Source organism: Epinephelus fuscoguttatus, linkage group LG8, assembly GCF_011397635.1.
Source record: "Epinephelus fuscoguttatus linkage group LG8, E.fuscoguttatus.final_Chr_v1".
In the NCBI taxonomy this organism is placed as follows: domain Eukaryota; kingdom Metazoa; phylum Chordata; class Actinopteri; order Perciformes; family Serranidae; genus Epinephelus; species Epinephelus fuscoguttatus.
In genome coordinates this window covers 20418055-20436334 of record NC_064759.1, presented here as the reverse complement: position 1 = coordinate 20436334, position 18280 = coordinate 20418055, and the positions used below count along the sequence as shown (strand labels likewise).

At 41.2% G+C, this 18280-nt stretch overlaps 1 protein-coding gene across 1 annotated transcript in view; it reads left to right on the top strand.

Annotated features, from left to right (window-relative positions):
- The first annotated feature begins 12267 nt into the window (after positions 1 to 12267).
- The window catches only part of myom3 (myomesin 3), a 98530-nt gene continuing 92517 nt past the window's right edge, over positions 12268 to 18280 (top strand). The window contains exons 1-2 of the mRNA XM_049584096.1: positions 12268 to 12441; positions 15577 to 15703. Of these exons, the coding sequence (XP_049440053.1) occupies positions 15597 to 15703 (107 nt within the window). The 5' untranslated portion in view covers positions 12268 to 12441; positions 15577 to 15596. The remainder of the gene's footprint in view (positions 12442 to 15576; positions 15704 to 18280) is intronic.

Here is an 18280-nt window from a genome sequence, read left to right as displayed (position 1 = left end):
TAATGGGATATTTCACAGTAAAAGCCTGACCTATATACAAACATGTGACTAGGAAGAAGTAATAGATGTACCAAATTCATAAGGATCCTTCCTTTGAGGTAACTAATCAACAGTGGGGGATACATATAGAACAACAGTCAGCATTATTTTTCCACCTTTATTAAGAGGTCTGACACAGACGTTGCACCAGATTTTCTTGCTGCCATCAGTTTGACAGACAGGGCTGTAAAAATTCTGTTATAATCTGTTATTACCTGTCATTTTAATTTTAGTTTTCGCTGGCTGATAATGTTATCACTAGACTATTTTATGCTTGTCCTTCATTCTCCACTGCATCAGTTCCTCTGTTTCTATTTTGGGCCTCAGTGCTGGAGGTGTCTTCTCTAATTTAAAATGGGTAAAATCTTCTTTCATTGGAAAGCTGCACGCAGCTCATTGATTCGCTTAGCCCCTCATTGTGCTGCACTCACTCTAAAACACATAGCTAAATGTTACCTGATGGTTTTAATAACATAGTATGCCATTTTGGTGTTGATGTGAGTTTGGTGGGACCAAAGCCTGTATCAATTGACAGATGTTGGATGTTCGCTGCTGCTAACCAGGCAGTAGTAAACTGACCTGCCCTACTTTTTTCACCTCGTTAATTCAGGTCATCATAATAACTGGGCTTTTTAAAGAAACTTAAGACACTCGGCTGCCGGGATATTTTGCAGTGGTATGTAGGGATATAGCCTACCAGTGCAATGGCTAAAGCAAAGAGGTAAGCTGAGGCAGGCTCTTTGGCTTAAGCCAGCTAGACATCAAGGTCATGAACATGACATCAAAGACAAGACTTGACAATTGCTAATTAATATGCATACGCCACCAACTGGACAGGGGTTTGATTTACGTAAAGCTCTCACTATTCTTATCTGTCAAAATGACAGGCAGCCTTCAGATTTTTCCACGATGGTTAAAAAAAAAAAAAATCAGTCAATGATGGAAAAATATTCATTTGAGTCAACTGACAATCACCATAATTCAACATTGTTTACTAGAGATGTCCAAAGACAATTTCCAGGATCTGGTGGTCTCAGCAGATATTTCATTTGTACGAACTCAGGGCCAAATAATCCTGATCCAGAATCCCTATTGTGTAGACGATTAAACAGAATATGTTTTCAAGGGGAACAATAAACCAAAACTCAGGTGCATTAGTCACAAAAACAGAAAATAATAATTCAATGTGACAAAAAGAAAATTTTAAAATATCTTGACAAACTGCAGTGACTGTGCACATACAGTACACGTTGCAGCACATTAGCTAAAAAGCTAATTAACCCTCACCATGAAAAATGTAAAAATTGAATCAATAGATCCTGCGACACTGTATCAGCAACAAACTTCACATTATGAACATGTCAAAAGCTCCAATTTATAGCGAGGTTGCCTCATAGAAATTACTTTATCAAAGACATAAATTAGACTGCTGCATGAATGCAAACAAGATATTTTCTAATGGTTCAACATTCACAGGTTAATGCTTGGATAAAACAAATTATACTTTTAATCTATGCAGTCAGCTGCCATTTCAAAGATAAAGCCATTTGGAGTTGGTTCAGACAGACGATTTACGAGGGCTATTGCTAACTTCAGCTCTGTATCTTCAACAGGACCAGGTACACAGCAAAGGTTTTGCCCAATCATAGGAAAATAGCCACAGTGGAAAAGGATGTTGTTGGCAGCTCATTTTTTTTTTATCTTGTTCTGTGCAAACAGAACAAAAAGTATAAACCAGCACGGCGCATGTTATACTTCATGGCCCTTAGGCATTCTGTGACCCTCTCTTCATCAAAGCCCAACCATGTCAATGAACACGATGCTTCTGTTCTGCTATTTGAGATCAAGTCAGCTATGCTGCCCTTGACACATGAGTGGGCTCTGTGCTTGTAGTGAAAACAGGGCTGATAGAGGAGCAGAGGAAAACGTAGGCATTGTAAAGGATGATTTAACATGAGCGGAGAGCTGAAACTGGCAACACACCAGCGGAGTTCAATGTTGCAACTAACACAAAAAAGGGGTGATGCAATTAATATGTGAATCAGCTCCTGTGAGTGGGAGTAAGTGGGAGGTAGATAGACATAAAAATTGGGCTCGATCCAGTCGAGAAAAATTTGGGACAACTACCTTCAAAAAAATCATGCAAGACATTAAATGGTGAAGTGGAGTGAACCGGGGAACAAAAGAAGATTCAAACTTGTGGCCAGTCATCCTGACAACACGCTGCAGGAAAAAGGAGAGCGTGTTTTCATGCTGAGAGGGATTTACGGCCTCTGGTGAGTTTGGAAAGGACATAGCACAGGGCATGTTGTCCAGCTTTTCGTCGTGCTCTTTCCTTTATCTTCCCATCTTGCTCTTCTTTGGACAGGTGTCTAAAAAACAGTCTATACTTGGCCGGCAGCACTGACAGGTTCTTTTCTTTTTGTCTGCCAGAAGGCTGTCTTTCTCCTCTTTCAACTCTCCACATCCCGAGAAGATCGAACGTGAGATTGCAGGGCAATCCCCCTGTGAGTGCCACAGGCATGACAGAACTTTGAATGGGGAACAGCAGTTTGAATGAACCCAATGCTTCTGCACAAACAGAATTTCGATCACAGCTGCAGATGTGTGCCTGCCCTGGATCAAGTAATGATGGCCAATAAAAGGGATAGTTTGGATTTTTTGAAGTGGGGTTGTATGACGTATTTATCCATAACCAGTGTATTTATTGCATACAGTAGATGGCGGTCACCTTGACCCCCTTTTGCAGAAGAAGACAGGAGTATCGCCACAGAAGCGTGAAATATATTGCTGTGAATGTAGCAGGGGCATAAATATATTTAGCCACCTAAAAAACAGCCCACCTAAAAAAATTCAGTATCAGTTAGAATATTTTCACTGCTTAAAGCGGGATTTATACTTGTGCATCAGCTCTATGTAGACCCTATGCATGTGGTCTACGCCGTTGTGAGCGTTTAAACTTGTGTGGTGGTGTGTCTGTGTCACTCTGTGGTTGCATCTCCAAAACACTAGACAGACGCGGGGTTTCTGTGAAGTGCTTGAAAATTTAGTTGATTTAAAACACACCGAAAACACATTAGAAATGGCTTAATAGCGACAATTTCAAACACAAGTACACAAATCAGCTTCACTATAACTCACAGCATTTAAAGACAAAACACTATTGTTTTGCTGGACACACTTCCCCCACAAATACAACATGCTAATGTTTTCAGCACAAGCCTATGGCATTTTACATTCTATAAATTAGCCTAGCAGCTAGCTGACTTTTCCTCTTCTCATATAAAACCAGGGACAACAGCAACATTTAAAGGGAAATTTCGGTTTATTTGAACCCGTCTCCTATCGTCCTAAATTTGGTTCAAGTGACTAGTGACATAGAAATAATAGTTAGCATGTTAGCCGTTACATGCCATTTTCTATATGTTCTCTGACATTTATCCTAACGATATGAGGCGGTCTTTGTGGAAAAAAGCTTGTTTAGTGGACTAACTTTGCACTTGAAGGGATGCCCGTTCTCTTACGTTTTAACAGGTCTGACGCTTCGGCTGTATCTAGGCTAATGGCTAACATGCTAACTATTATCTGTATGTCACTAGTCACTTGAACCAAATTTAGGACGATAGGAGACGGGTTGAAATAAACCGAAATTTCCCTTTAACAAAGGTAACGTTACAAAATTCGGCTCTATTAGACCTCACAAGGTTCACCGACAAAACAAATTGTCTTATACTAAACACGTTTTCCAAACACATACAACATGCTAACGTTATTAGCACAAGCCTATGGCATTTTACACTGCATAAATTAGCCTAGCAACTAGCACAGATTTCCTCTGCTCATATGAAGCCAGGATAAATCACACGCAAGACTTAAAGTGCTATTTTGTAGAGTCTTTATTGTCTTCACAATTTATTGTTTCTTATCTGTTAAATTCAATTAAATAAAAAATTGTTTCCATTGAGGGAAATGTAAACAATTTTTTATTTAATTTAAATTAAATTAAATTAAAAATAGTTTCCATTGAGGTGAATGGTTTCAGCTTTCCAACGTAGATTGGAGGTCTGCGCCACCGCAGTTATATTTCTGGTGAGGTGCACATCAGGTTAATGCGTAGGGTGCGGCGTCGCTTTGACGCAGAAGTATAAATCATTACCTTGCAATCAGACATCCCTTTCCAACAGGGAACTGAAGCTGTCTTTACTTTCTTAAAAACCATCTGAATGCTTATACAGAAACAGTAATTCTACCTATCAGAAAAGGGGAGTTGCTGGTCTACTGCTGCCTTGATCAATTACTTTGTTTGTGTTATTGTGTGACTTTGGCTAAAATATGTTGCTAACCCCACCCCCCCACACCCCCACCCCTGCATCAAAATCCACATATGCATATTCTGATTCTTTCTTCCCTCAAAATAAAAAACAGCACACAGTGCAATGTGTCCTTGAAACTTAATATCTGTCCTTGAATTTTCTTGATACAGTGTATTGGTAGAGATTAACATTAACATTTAATGACTCCTTTAACAGTCTTTTAGAAGGCTATTTTGGGGTACAGGCAGTTATGATTGCCTAATTTATTATGTTTACTTTCCACATCTAAGGCAAAGTTCCAGCATGAAGAGACAGAGCAAAGAAAAAAACTCCTCTGAAGAAAATGTGTGAAGATGCTGAGAGAATTTAACAAGGACAAGTTTGGGTGTCTTTGTCATAAAACTATCATCCAACACTCCCTATCTTGGCAGTAGCCATCTTTTTCTACATTTATCTTTTCTGATAAGTTGCATAGAGTTAACTGGGTTCATTGAAATGTATGCATGCCTCACCGCTAATGATTCTGTACTCTGATCTCCCAGTTTGATATGGCACCATGGAGTCACTTTATTACCATTTCTCATTTATTCATGAGATAATGGAAAGAAAAAATGTGATATTGAAAGACTGCCAAAGAACAGCCTGCCCCTCTATTTCTACAGGAGACGGCTTGCATGAGTTGCTGGTTAAGAATGTGTTGCAGACATATTAGAGAATGCCATCAGCAAGAATAATCACTTGGTTCAGGTGACACTATGGGAATATACGGAGAACACAAAGAAAAAGTTAAAAAAAAAAACCTCAACTTAAATATTGTTTTGCTCTGGCAAATTAGTAGCCAGTGATGTACAGTATCCATCCCTCCAGCATCATGTTGAGTAATAACAAAAGAGTAAATGGGCTCTGCAAAAACATCAGGGGCTGTATTCACAAATATTCTGAGACTCAAAGAACTCTGAACTTAGCATAAAAAATAGCAAGGAGGGAGTCCCAGCTTAGAGATTCATCTATCCATCGTCACCCGCTCATCCAGGGCCAGGTTGCAGGGGTGGCAAGCTGAGCAAGGTATTCCAAACATCCCTCTACCCAGAAACATTTTCCAGCCCCTCCTGGGGGACGCTGAGGTGATCCCAGGCCAGAAGAGACATGTAATCCCTTCGGCGTGTTCTGGGTCTAACCTGGGGCCTCCTACCAGTTTGACATGCCACAAAAACATGTAACACAAGGCACCCAGAAGGCATGCTAGCCTTTTTCGACACGAAGGAGCAGTGGCTTTACTCTGAGCTCCCACATAATGTCTGACTTCCTCATCCTATCTCTAAGGGTGAGCCCAGCTACCCTACATGAAAACTGTCTACTTCTGCTGCTCGTATCCATTACCTCATTCTTTCTGTCACTACCTAAAAAGCTCATTACCATAGGAAAGGGTCAGACTGTAGATGGCCTTGTAAATCAAGAGCTTTGCCCTTCATGACCACGATGGTCCGGCCTGTCACTGGTGACACTGCACCAAACCATCTTTCTCACGCTCCATTTACCCTCACTCATGGTCAGGACCCCCAGGTACTCAAATTCCTTGACTTGGGAAGATAAGTCACTCCCAACCCAGAGAGGGCAATCCACCATTTTCCATCCGAGAACCATCACCTCAGACTTGGAAGTATTGGCTCTGTAAGACGCACACTAGGCTGCAAACTGCCCTGGTGCACGCTAGAGGTTGTGGTCTGACGAAGCCAATAGAATCCACATCATCTGGTTCTGTTGTTGAATTAAAATGTCTATTTAAATGTTCTTTATGTGGACTGACAACAGCTTGTACGGCTGCATCAATTGCAGATATTTTTCTGTCACTACATTTCATGGATGTAACTAGGTAGTAAAGTCAAGTCAATTATATTAGCTAGAAGGAAAACACTATCCCCATTCTTTATCTCACCAAACTATATCTAATTGGTCAACTCTTTCTGCACTGAACAGCCATCAATTAGCACAAGACAAGGCATATTTGAATACCTAAACAAATCAGACGTTGGCGACTATTCAGAGGGAGGAACCAGGCTACCGCATAATGAAAGCTTCATTTAGCATCATTAATCTGTTCCTGTCATACAGCTGAAGTATTACTGCATATAAATGTGCTCTTGAAAGACTGATGACAGGTACTGTAAGGTTTATGAGCATCCAGCAGACAAACTTCATTCTACTTTTCTACTTTGACGTGACATAAGTGAATCACATCAAGCAGCCCCTTTCCTGCCATCCCCATTGAAAAGACACCTACCTCTCTCCCAGACCAAATCACTTGATGAATTCAAGTCTGCATGTAATTGGATGCAATCACATCGCCCCCTCCCTCTCCCCTCTTGCATTCTAATGAGCTCTTAATGGGTCCTTGATTAGAAAAAGGCATGAAAACAGCTGTCAAGGCTGGCCAGGAAATGATGGATCATCCACGAGACTTTGGTGTCCATTAAGGTATATTCTGGGCCCAATCACGGGTAGGTAAGACGATGAAGAGAAAGTTTTATAATACTGAGTTTCCGCTGAGACAATTCCCCGTGGAACAATTATTGTTTCAGTCGTGAAATTGACAGATGGCTGTTGAACACTGAGAAGAGTGTCCAGTCTGGGCATGCCCATATTTTTTAGGTTGCTCACTTTTTTTTAATCAAACCAAAACTGCATCTTTCACATAAAAAATACAGCATGTCTGGACAATCTCAGACCTCCACTCCTGCTGTGTTATTTGCTCAAAGGCATGGCAGGTAGGGAGGATGTCGATAGAATTAAGTGCTTCTAAGAGGAACTCAAGGAGAATAGCTGAATAGAAATGGCAGATTCATTATATCAAAAAAAAGTAGTGATATGATTATAGCATTGCTTGTCAAAATATGAAGAAGAGCTCCACATCAAAGACAGCCATGCCATGTCGACAATATTAAAATGTCTGATATCCCTTCACATCCTGGCCTCTGGCTCATGTCATGCTACATTTACTGTAAACATGAGCTGCAAACTGAGGAAAAGAAAAAACATTAACACTAGCCTCCGAGTCGTTATTACAAATAGGGCGTGTGTGGGGATTTGTTTGTGCTGTGAGAGCTCAGCCTTTATATCATATTAAATATTAAATATTAAAGCAAATATAGCAAATATTAAAGCTGCAGGTCATCAACTAGTGCAGTCAACTCTGGGTTTTCTCATCCAGCCACGAGCTTGTTCATGTGAAAGAAACGGGTGTGTTAATTACGAGCGACATCATCAGACCCATGAATGAAGTAAGCTGCTTCACAGGAGAGGGAACAGTACCGAAAGTGTCTGGGACTGCGAGACAGTAAAATGTCAATGGCGTTGAACATGAATGATACTTGATCTTATTACGGAAAATGTAGAAACATTGAAAATACTGTCCAAAAGTTCACTAATGGCAGAGGATTAAATTAGGTGTTGGTATCACTAGGCTGTATGTGATATGAGTATACAGTAGTTTTTGCTATTTAGTTAGATGATGATGAAACTACTCTGAATATGTCTCATAAAACACTTAAAATAATGCCAGACTGTTTCTGCTACTGAAGTAAAGGGTGGAGAAGTAGCTTAGTTAATGGCTGATGAGGTCTATTTGACCCAAATGTTGCATTTATGATAAAGGCAGCCGATCAACAGTGTGTGGATTATTTATTATTAGTTCTCATCACACAAGTGTCTGTTATTTTGAGCTGCAATGATGGGCTCAGAGTGTAAAATAGCAACACCATCACTGCAGACTACAATAAACTTTGCATAAGTTAAAATAGTGCTAAAATCATGTGTTTAGTGTTGTAAATGATCTCTGTGTTTGTTAGAAGTTCTGTTTTAAAACTGTGGAAATAGAGCCCTGAAACAATGAAATGATCCTCCTGACCTAAAACAATAAATAGGCTTCTCTTTTTTTACATGAGACTCTGGACTTGTGGCCATGAATACCTTTTTATTCAATGATTTGATTGCTTAGATGTTGGCACGTTAGCTGCTCAACATAAGAACCACAGTGAATTACCCCGATAAAAAGAAAACCAGGTTCGTAGTACTAAAAACCCAGAGTTAACCCTGAAGTTAGTCCTGTTTTGTAGTACAGGCCTCAAGAATGCCTAAAGGAGGGGCGTTGGTGGCTTGGTGGGTAGAGCAGGCGGCCCATGTACACTTAAAGCCCCAAGATTCTTTCTCAAATTAAATGTTTTCAGACACATATTTTAGTGCACTGTTCAGCTGCAAAAAGAGAACACTGATCCAGCTGGTGAGTGGTGCTTGATACTGCAGTTGACTATTTCCAACATGGCGGCCGGCTCACAAACTTATTTTAACTTTATTCTAATTTTACAGCTTAACAGTACAGTGAAATATTTTTCAGGAAAAAAATTTTTTAGGTGAGAAATAGGCAACAAAGTGACAGAATCTGAATTCATATCGGATCAGCACTGCCTAGTTTGGCAGTTTGACTGTATACGAACGTGACTGACAGCTGCATTTGAGACTCCTTGGCTGATTGGTTGAGTCTAGCTAATGCCATTTGAAGCAGTAGAAAGAGGAAGAAGGACATTATTTTTTTTCCACAGACAATCTGACTCATGTACTTCTCTTTGAATACAGTGACAATCCAGGCAAATATGACATAAAAGTAACCAACCGTACCTTTAAACTGAGTTAAAGGTAATAAAAATCTAAATCAGATTACAACTAACAAGATCAACTCTATTCAAAGCTGCAACAATTCTCTTGTGGTGGTTTTTTAACCCATAAATAAAATATTTCAGATTTCATGTCAAACCTTTCCTGCTGTTCCACCATCCTTCACTGCTTTCACTTGTTTTCCACAAAGTGACCTGACGGGTTGGCATATCACAGTCTGTTCTCTCCACAGTGACCCATACATTAAGAGTATGATATCCTTGGCATCTGTGATGTGCAGATAAAATGCAAGAAAATCCAACAGGGAATAAATGGTTGCCACATACTCCCTCTGACGCTGGCTTTTATTCATAATTTATGCAAGTAAAAGCACAGAGCGCGCATGAATTGTGAATAAGCATTAATGATTAATAAAACACGATAAGTCGTTCCGACTGTGCAGCAAATATTTATTCCTCGTCGGCCTGCCATACATGTTTCACCTGGTACATGTACAAATTCATTACATATTTTCTGCCTCAGGTGCTCTGGGAAAGTGCAACCAAATTGATTTGCATTGAATGTTCTAAATAAATCAGGCACTAAGCAGGCAGAAGCCGCGCTGGTGGAGTTTTTAAGCATAGGAGTACTTCGGCAACTTCTCAGTAAAAGTGTTAAAAATGTTCTAATGTGTCAGAGCCTTCAATAAAACAGCAGCGCCCCCACTTTCTACAATAAGCACTGCAAGGATTAGAAGACAACACTGACATGAGATGCTCCTGGTGGACCTGGAAGCTGAGGAGTCTTACAAAAGAAAGGGAACTAATAAAAGGTGGCCCTCAGCTGCTCTGTCCCTGTAGTTATTCTTAGTCTGACAGTCACTGCTGCTCTATGACGAGAAGAGATGGCCTGGCAACCGTAGCTTGTATTGTGTGCTGATATTCCAGAGGCAGGTGTAGCCTCTAAAAGCTTATAAATAACCCCCCATCCTTCCACACAACGCTGTGGCCTTGAGTGATGCCTTCTTTCCTCACAGCCCCTGTGAGCTCTCAGTCCTCTGTCAGTCAGGCCCGCTGGACACACAAATACACACACACAAAACCATATAACCACGACAACACAGATAATTACAATAAAAGGGGGCTTCCTTCAAATCATTTCTAGAGACAGACAGACTTTTCAGCACACACTTAAAATCATACAGCCAGAACGAAACTGATCACTTCAATAAAAAACTGGGTTTCCTTTAAGTTTTTGTTCGAGCAAATAAAACTTTTCAGAGACACTTAATATCACCCAAATGCACACAGTTCTAATGAACTCTAATGAACTCTGCCAGACACAGTACCCTCTTTAATGAGACAGAACAGTGGACAAGTTCCAAGAACTAATCAAAGATCACTGTAAAAGGAGACGAGGAGCAAGAACAAGAGGAATACAGAAAAGGGGGATGATGCAAGGACCTGTTCAAGTCCAATCATGTAGGATTAGTACAGCAACAACTAATGATACCAATACTGGCCACAGAGGAACAGCTTGAACCAATGTACAATAATTAAGCAGTGATGTATGGCACAGTAGAGTATATAAATATACACACATATATAAGGGGTGTAACAATACATCAATCTGGATCGATATATCGATTCAATGAGCAACAACCTTACCACACCTCCTTCCTAAATGCTCAAGCAGTGGTAGCAACCTAGTGCCAGGCAGGCAATGGTCAACAGCCAAGAAAAAGACAATGAGTATATTTACTGATAGTCTCATATCAAGGCCTCTGAATTAAATCAAAACAAACTCTTATCATAGCAGATTTTGTGCTGTGCACCAAAGTCAGAGGGATAAATTCTCTGGGAACCATAAATATACACTGCTGAAAAAAATTAAGTAAACACACTCATCTCAGTAAAACACCCAAGTCAGATAAACTTTAGGGATATCAATCTGTCAATTTAGGAAGCACAAGTGATTGTGAATCAGTTTCACCTGCTTTGGTACAAATGGAAGAGACAAGAGCTACAGTGGAGAGGCAAAAGCAAGACAAAACCCCAAAAAGGGAATGGTTTTACATGTGGTGGCCACAGATAGTTGCTCTCTCCTCATCCTTCCTGACTGATTTTTCTCTAGAGGCAGGACCAGTATCTGCTCCTTTGTGTGAGGAGGAACAGGAAAAGCGCTGCCAGAGTCCTACAAAATGACCTCCAGCAGGCTACTGGTGTGCATGTTTCTGACCAAACTGTCAGAAACAGACTCCATGAGGGTGGCATGAGGGCCTGACTTCCTCTAGTTCACCAGTGAACACCAAATGTGGCAGGTCTACCATTGGCGCCCTGTTCTCTTCACAGATGAGAGCAGGTTCACACTGAGCACATGAGAACGGCGTGAAAGAGTCTGGAGACGCTGTGGTGAACATCATGCTGTCTGTAACATCATCCAACATGGCTAGTTTGGTGGTGGGTCAGTGATGGTCTGGGGAGGCATATCCTTAGAGGGTCACACAGACCTCCATGTCATAGCCAACGGTACTCTGTACTCGGTAGTCTCAGGTGTTGCCTCTGCCATTATTAACCTTCTTCTTTTTACAGAGTCCAAGGTCAGATTTTTAATAAGGTGGAACCAAATGGTCCAAGTCTCACTGTCAGACTCATCTCCTATTTAACAGCTGACTTGTTCCTTTCCCTTTATTTTCCACTCAGATTTTCTGTCCTTCTCCCTCTCCTTCTCTGTCTGACATCTTGCATCTCTCCCCACAGCCCTCAGTCTCCTCTCTTGTCCCGCTTGTCATTTCCCAGCCTTTAATTTTGCATTCTTTGCACCCAGGTGGGACAGCGCTGAGAGGCCTGAAATAAATATATATTTCTCTTAGTGACATTTATTGGGCAGACACATTCATAGTTCCACTGCAGCCAGTTGTTCTCCTGAGGCCGTTCCAGCTGTTCCTCTCAGCTGTTCGGGTCATTTGGTCGGCCTCTCTTATTGTACAGTCTTAGCTGCTTGTCCTCTGAGCTGTCTGTAAATCGATCTGGTGGATGGAAATGATCTGTGTCTGTGTGCCTGTGGTGGTTTTGTGTGTCCAGTGTGTGTGTGTGTGTGTGTGTGTGTGTGTGTGTGTGTGTGTGTGTGTGTGTATACACAAGGGAGGTGTCATTGGTCTATATTTACCAACTTAAAAATGACAGAGCATTGTGCTGTCCACATTCTTGGCACTGAAGGACACTGTGCCCAGGGTCACCCTCATCACTTCATCACAGAGACAGGGGAGAGTGAGGTAGAGGCAGTGAGACAGACAGACATAATATTGACAGGTGAGACAGACATATTGGAGAAGATCTTCAAGGAGAGAGAGACAGACAGGCAGACAGAAACGGAAGTGGGGTATATCCGTCCTACAGATCTCTGACTCCCAGAGGACTTCACCTGTTCCTTTAAAGAAAGCGTGAGTGGGATTTCCTTTTACTCAGCCTTCATCTCGATCTAGCACAAACAGCACACAGCTTTTTTTGCCTTTCATCAGCTAAGACACTGATGCATTAGAGTGCATGATAACCCTCATTGGCATAGAAAAACCAAAACACTAAGCCCAGATAAAATGCGCACACTGTGCCTCCACAGTACATCAGCATAATGCTGTTAATTATTCTTCTTTCTTTGTATTGTCAGAAAGGCTTCTTTCCTCTTGTTGTTTCTCCAGCTAGTTGAACTTCTTAATGGTCTCGTCTTTTGATGGCCTCGGTGGATGTATCTTTTAATTGCTCTCTGGGGATGGCATAAAGCAAGCTCCTGTCGTGTTCAGACAACGCTTTCCCCTTCAACGAGTTGAATAGTAAATCATTTGTCCCCTTGTTCCTCTGTTGATAGTTTTTTTTAATATATTATATATATATATATATATATATATATATATATATCTCATTATCAGAGACCTGGAAACCGAGCACTCAATTGACTCCAGAGACTGAAAACTGCAGTGTGTAGAAAAGAGTGCCGCTTTGCTTTTGCTGTCGCTCCCTCCAGGGGCCCGGGCTCCAGACCTACCCATGGAGACTGATCAATTTTAATGTGCCAGAGGTCGACCTTCCATTAACAGTGTTCAAACAAACCTCTCTCCTCGCACCATAGTGAGCCTCAAAAAAAGCAACAGGGGAATCAGCTGGCCCTGTAGCATATTAGCTTGTAAGCTAACTCGCTGCTCTTTTCCACAATGTAATTGAAGGGGATGGGAAGAAGTAACACATTACGCTTGTTTAGGGTGCTAAAACAGGTGGTTGCTATTGGGAGTGGGTGAATGAAGCTATCACTCAGTCGCGACCTGATTCTGTTTGTTGGGCGCATTCTGCATTCACTTCCCCAGAGCAGTCGCGTGATTAATGATGGGCAGGGTGAGGGCAGCAGCATGGCGGACCTCAACTGATGAATTATTAGTGGCTCAGCGGACCACAAAGGGCTGATTCATGTAACGTGGGACTGAAACACACCTTCTCTCCGCACCTACACCGAAAACCACACTGGACTCCATTGAGATAAAAAACACAACATGATATGCAGAGTGGTTTGATTTGAAGTATTTCATTTTAAAATGGCTAGACAAATGACAAAAATGCAAAAACATCTGTGGATAAAATTAGGGCTCAAAATCAAGCATCCCAGTATTTTTTTCAGGTCTTTCGAAATAGGGCTGTATGTGGTACTTACCAATAGTCAGTGTATTACGTACAGTGGATGCCAGTCGGTATGCCCCCAGTTTGGAGAAGCAGACTGCAGTCTAGCATGGCTAAGCAATGCACTGCTGTGGATGGGGGTCAACCAAAACATATCTTAGCCACCTACTAAAAGTCCCACCTGAAACAATCAATATCAGTTGAAGTGTGCGCTATGCTCAGAGTATTTTCACCACTTTACCTTTCCATCAACAGCCTGTTTCAACGGGGACGCTGTTATTGATTTCAATTCCCCATCTATGTCTATCTCGTCAAAGCCACCAGGCTGTATTGGGAAAAGCTGTAATTTTGGCTCAATGAATACAGGAGCTGCTGGTCTACCACTGCTTCGATTAGATTGTGTTATTGTATGACTTTGGTGAATCTGAACAAACCATTTAAATGCCAAAGTCACACAATAACACAAATAAACTGACTCATCGAGAGAGCTGTAGGCCAGCAGCTCCAGTGTTCAGCAATGTTAAATCACTCTTTTTTTCAATGGGGTCTGGTTTTGAAGAGAGCGAGTGATTCTCCTGTTGAAAATCACTAACATTAAGGTAAAGCAGTCAAAATACCCTCAATATAGCATACACTTAAACTGATACTGATTTTCTACGTGGCTAAAATATGTTTTGTTGCCAGCCCCTCCACAGAGGTTGCTTAGCTTCTATGTTGGACTCCAGCCTGCTTCTCCAAACTGGGGGCGTGCCAACTGACATCTAGTGTTTGTAGTATACTGTCTATGGATAAGTACACACAAGTTCAGAAAATTACATCACTGTAATGAAACCTTTAAAACCAGGGGAAAAATACTTGACAAATTACTGCCTAATCTAACTCTAAGAAGGTGTCTAGTCTCATATGACGATTGATAAATTGCCCAGCTTCTCACCCTTAGCGTCAGGACATCCACCAAGGTCACAAAGACAAACCCACCTCATATAGATGTAATAAGAACTTAATCACTTAAGAAATGTTAATGAACATAAACATGTTTGTAAGGTGCAAATGCAACACCAAGCATCCATAGTTTGCTGAAATGCACAGTGCCAACATTTTATTCTGGCAACTAGGCTGGAATATTTGCTGTCTTCAGTAATCTTCAATATAAGCTAACAGACTATCTTTGAGTTCTGAACTGGGGATCGGACAAAACAAGAAGTAGAAAATGGGTCTGCACTTTCCATTATTTTGACATTTGTACATCGACCCATTGATCGATTATCAGAATAATAAACACTGAAAATATTCAGCCCAAGTTACTTTGAAAGTTCAGTATTTTCTGAAATGTTTTTTAAATAACTCCATATTTAAAGACTGTGTCTGTTTTCTAAGTATTGGATTTCAGACACCAATTTTCCTCTCTAAAGTGCATAAATGACACTTTGAATCGAAACCCATTTATAGTGAGTGTGTTTGGCGCTCCTTTGCAAATGGAAGTTGGGTGGCTGACACAAGTTTGATGTATGATTCTTTTGATCCAGGATGTAATTGCAGCAGATATTGATTCAGAAACATTATGTTATTAGAAGCACCCTGCTCTGTCTTTGGGTTGATTGTCCCGAAACACTCCAAGATATCAGAAGATGTGTGCCCCTTTGATAGCCCTAATCTTTCATAAAGATACATAGTGTAGTATGAGGTCCCATCTGAATACAAAGCACAATATAAATAGTTGTGTTTCTTGCCAAGGCTGAGGTGTCTACAGTGTAAAGAGGCCATTAATTTGGAAACTCAGCTGCACTCAATATGAAGCATACAGCTCCGAGCTGGCTACAGTGCTTTTAGTGTCTGACTGACTCCCATTGACTCTGTAACGCGCTGCCTCCTACACACCTCCGCTCACTCCTAGCCTCCCCTCCCCTCCACAGGTGCCAGTTGGGAGGTTACCATGGAAACCAGGGTGGTGATGCAGCGAGAGCAGGAGGAGCAGTCGTCCCAGATGTCTCACAGCATGCAACTGTCCTCGCAGATCAAGAAGAAGACCTTCACTTCCAGGTGCAAACATGCTCTCCTGACATCAGTGGCGGACGCGGTTTTCAGATCTTTCAGTTAAAGCTATAGTTGGTAACTTTCATGATATTTGCTGACATTGTCACTAAATCTGAACAGTGGGACAAGAGCAGCGTTGGGAAGGTAACTTTTGAAATGTGATGCAACAGATTGCTAGTTACCTTGTTAAAATGTAACAAGATATTGAACTATTTTAATTACTCTATCATTATATTTTATCTCATTACCTTTGATCACTTTTCAAACAATTGTTTTAAACTGGGCAATAAAGCTGAAAAATATCTGGGAATAGGCTTTGCCACAAGACATTCCTGCATGGCGAAAAGATCAAGAGTGACAGAATGAATGTTATGTTCAACATATAAACTTTTTACTGAAAAGAATATAGTCAGATATAACCCCTTTGTAATGCATGTAACATATGCACATATACAAACCAATAGCGTCTCTGCGATCATCTGAGCATTGATGCAAATGACTTTTCTCCGACCTGTTTCTCTGTGCAGGAGACAAACAAAGGAAGCGCAACTGCATAGCTGATACTAATTACATCAGAGCAAGCCAGCATCCCTCTCTCTATACCTGCAGCACCCAAAGCTTAGGCTGGCGCACCTATTAAATTAATCAGCTCACCTCTGCCCTTTCTTTGTGCTACTTAAATTACATAATTCTAATATCATAGCAAAAGAATGATAGAGAAAATAACAGTATTTTAATTCATGCCCTAACAAACGGCCAATCAGACCCGGGGAGTCTCTGATGTAGCTGTCAATCATGTTCATAACGCCTCCTGAACTGCAAACTGTCAAACTGGGCAGTGCTGATCAAATATGAATCATGATTCTGTGACTACAATGCCCATTTCTCACCTCAGATGTTTTCAGAGATATTTTATTAATTCATTTATTCTACTGTGTAGCTGTAAAATGAGAAAGTTTGTGACCTGATCGCCATGTTGGTAACAGTCTTGTGAAGCACCAAGCAATGTCCACAGACCAGATCACATTCAGTACGTTTACATGCACGCAGTAGTCGAGCTAAGCTCATAGCTTGGCTAATCAGTCAAGTCAGACTTCTTGCCTTGTCTGAGTATACATGCAGAAGAGAAAATAGAATTTCTGACCAAGTGCGTCTGGCTCTGCCTCGATAGGCAGCGCAGCATCCCTTTTAATATAGTGCGTACTGAACTAGTTCCGGATGACTCGAAGGAAAACTATCGACGAATGAAGAAGGCGGAGATGTAGTTTTCTCGTCCATCCAGAAGTGCGTCTTCTGCTTCTCGGCCGCCATGGTGTTTGTTTGTTTGTTTGTTTGTTTTTCCAGGAGTTACTGCACTGCTGCTACATCATCTCCTTCTTCTTCTGGGTGAAAGCCCACGAAAGAAAACGTGGTGCATGCGCAGAACACCAAGTCCGACTCCAGTGGGACTAAGTGGATACATGCAGCAATAGTTCCATTTTCAATCGAATTATCTACAGTAGGTATGTTAGTCGAGCTACAGATAGTCCAAATTCAGTCGGACTAAGCTGTTTACATGCATTTAAAAGTCTGGTTTCAGCCGGACTAAGCCAATAATTCCATTATCTCGAGCTGCATGTAAACGTACTGAGTAATAAAGTTATTTTTATAAAAGTTACCAACTGTAACTTTAAGGAATAGACAAATGCATCAATGTTTTTTGTCTTTTAATGAGATTTAACAATAGTAGAATACCGAATATCACCAGCCTTATCCTTTAAGCAACACTCTGCATAACTTTAATAAAGTAAAACAAGGTCAAAGCTCTGAGCTTCCAATCACAACCACAGTTTATAGGATTTACTGTAGATGGATTTACAGTAGAGCTCTGATTCTCTGCCCGAACCTGAATGGGCCTGACCCAACATGCCAGGTTCGGGTCAGGCCAAGCTGTGATATCTCATTATTGCCCCAGGCTTGAATCGGGTCAGGTTCCCCCTAATTTCAATGGCAGTTCTTATGCGTAAATGGCAGAAGTGTTAATGGACTGAATCAAGAGCGAAAGACAGAAAGATCTGCAACTGAGAGAGGGAAAGTGAGGAAACAACGGAGTAAGGAGACTTGGTTGGCAATGTTTCCGTATGCCTCCCCAACAGTAGGAGAGATGTGCGTAACCTGCAGTGAAGAGCAGTGATCATCATCTGCGCCATGGATTGCTGTGCGCGCAACAGGCACTGAGGGGCACAGCCCACTCTGCTGAACATGTCATGCACGAGTCGACAGACTATTAAAATAAAGAGGAGAAGAAGGAGAAGTAGTGTGAGGAGACACATCAACCCTTAGATTGTAATTAATGTTTTAATATTAGAAAACAATAATTTTAATACACTTATTTTACAGCCAAAATTTGGGTGTTTAATTAGACTCAGGCCCCAAACTGCTGCCGTGGGTCTGGCTGGGGTCGGGCATGGAAACTGTGTAGGGACTAATATTTTGGGCCTGATCGGAGCTCTAATTTACAGAGTTCAAGTGCAACAGTCAATGACGCATTAAAGGTGACTGCTGGGGAGGGACAGGAGACACTGGCTCATTAATTTTTAGTAC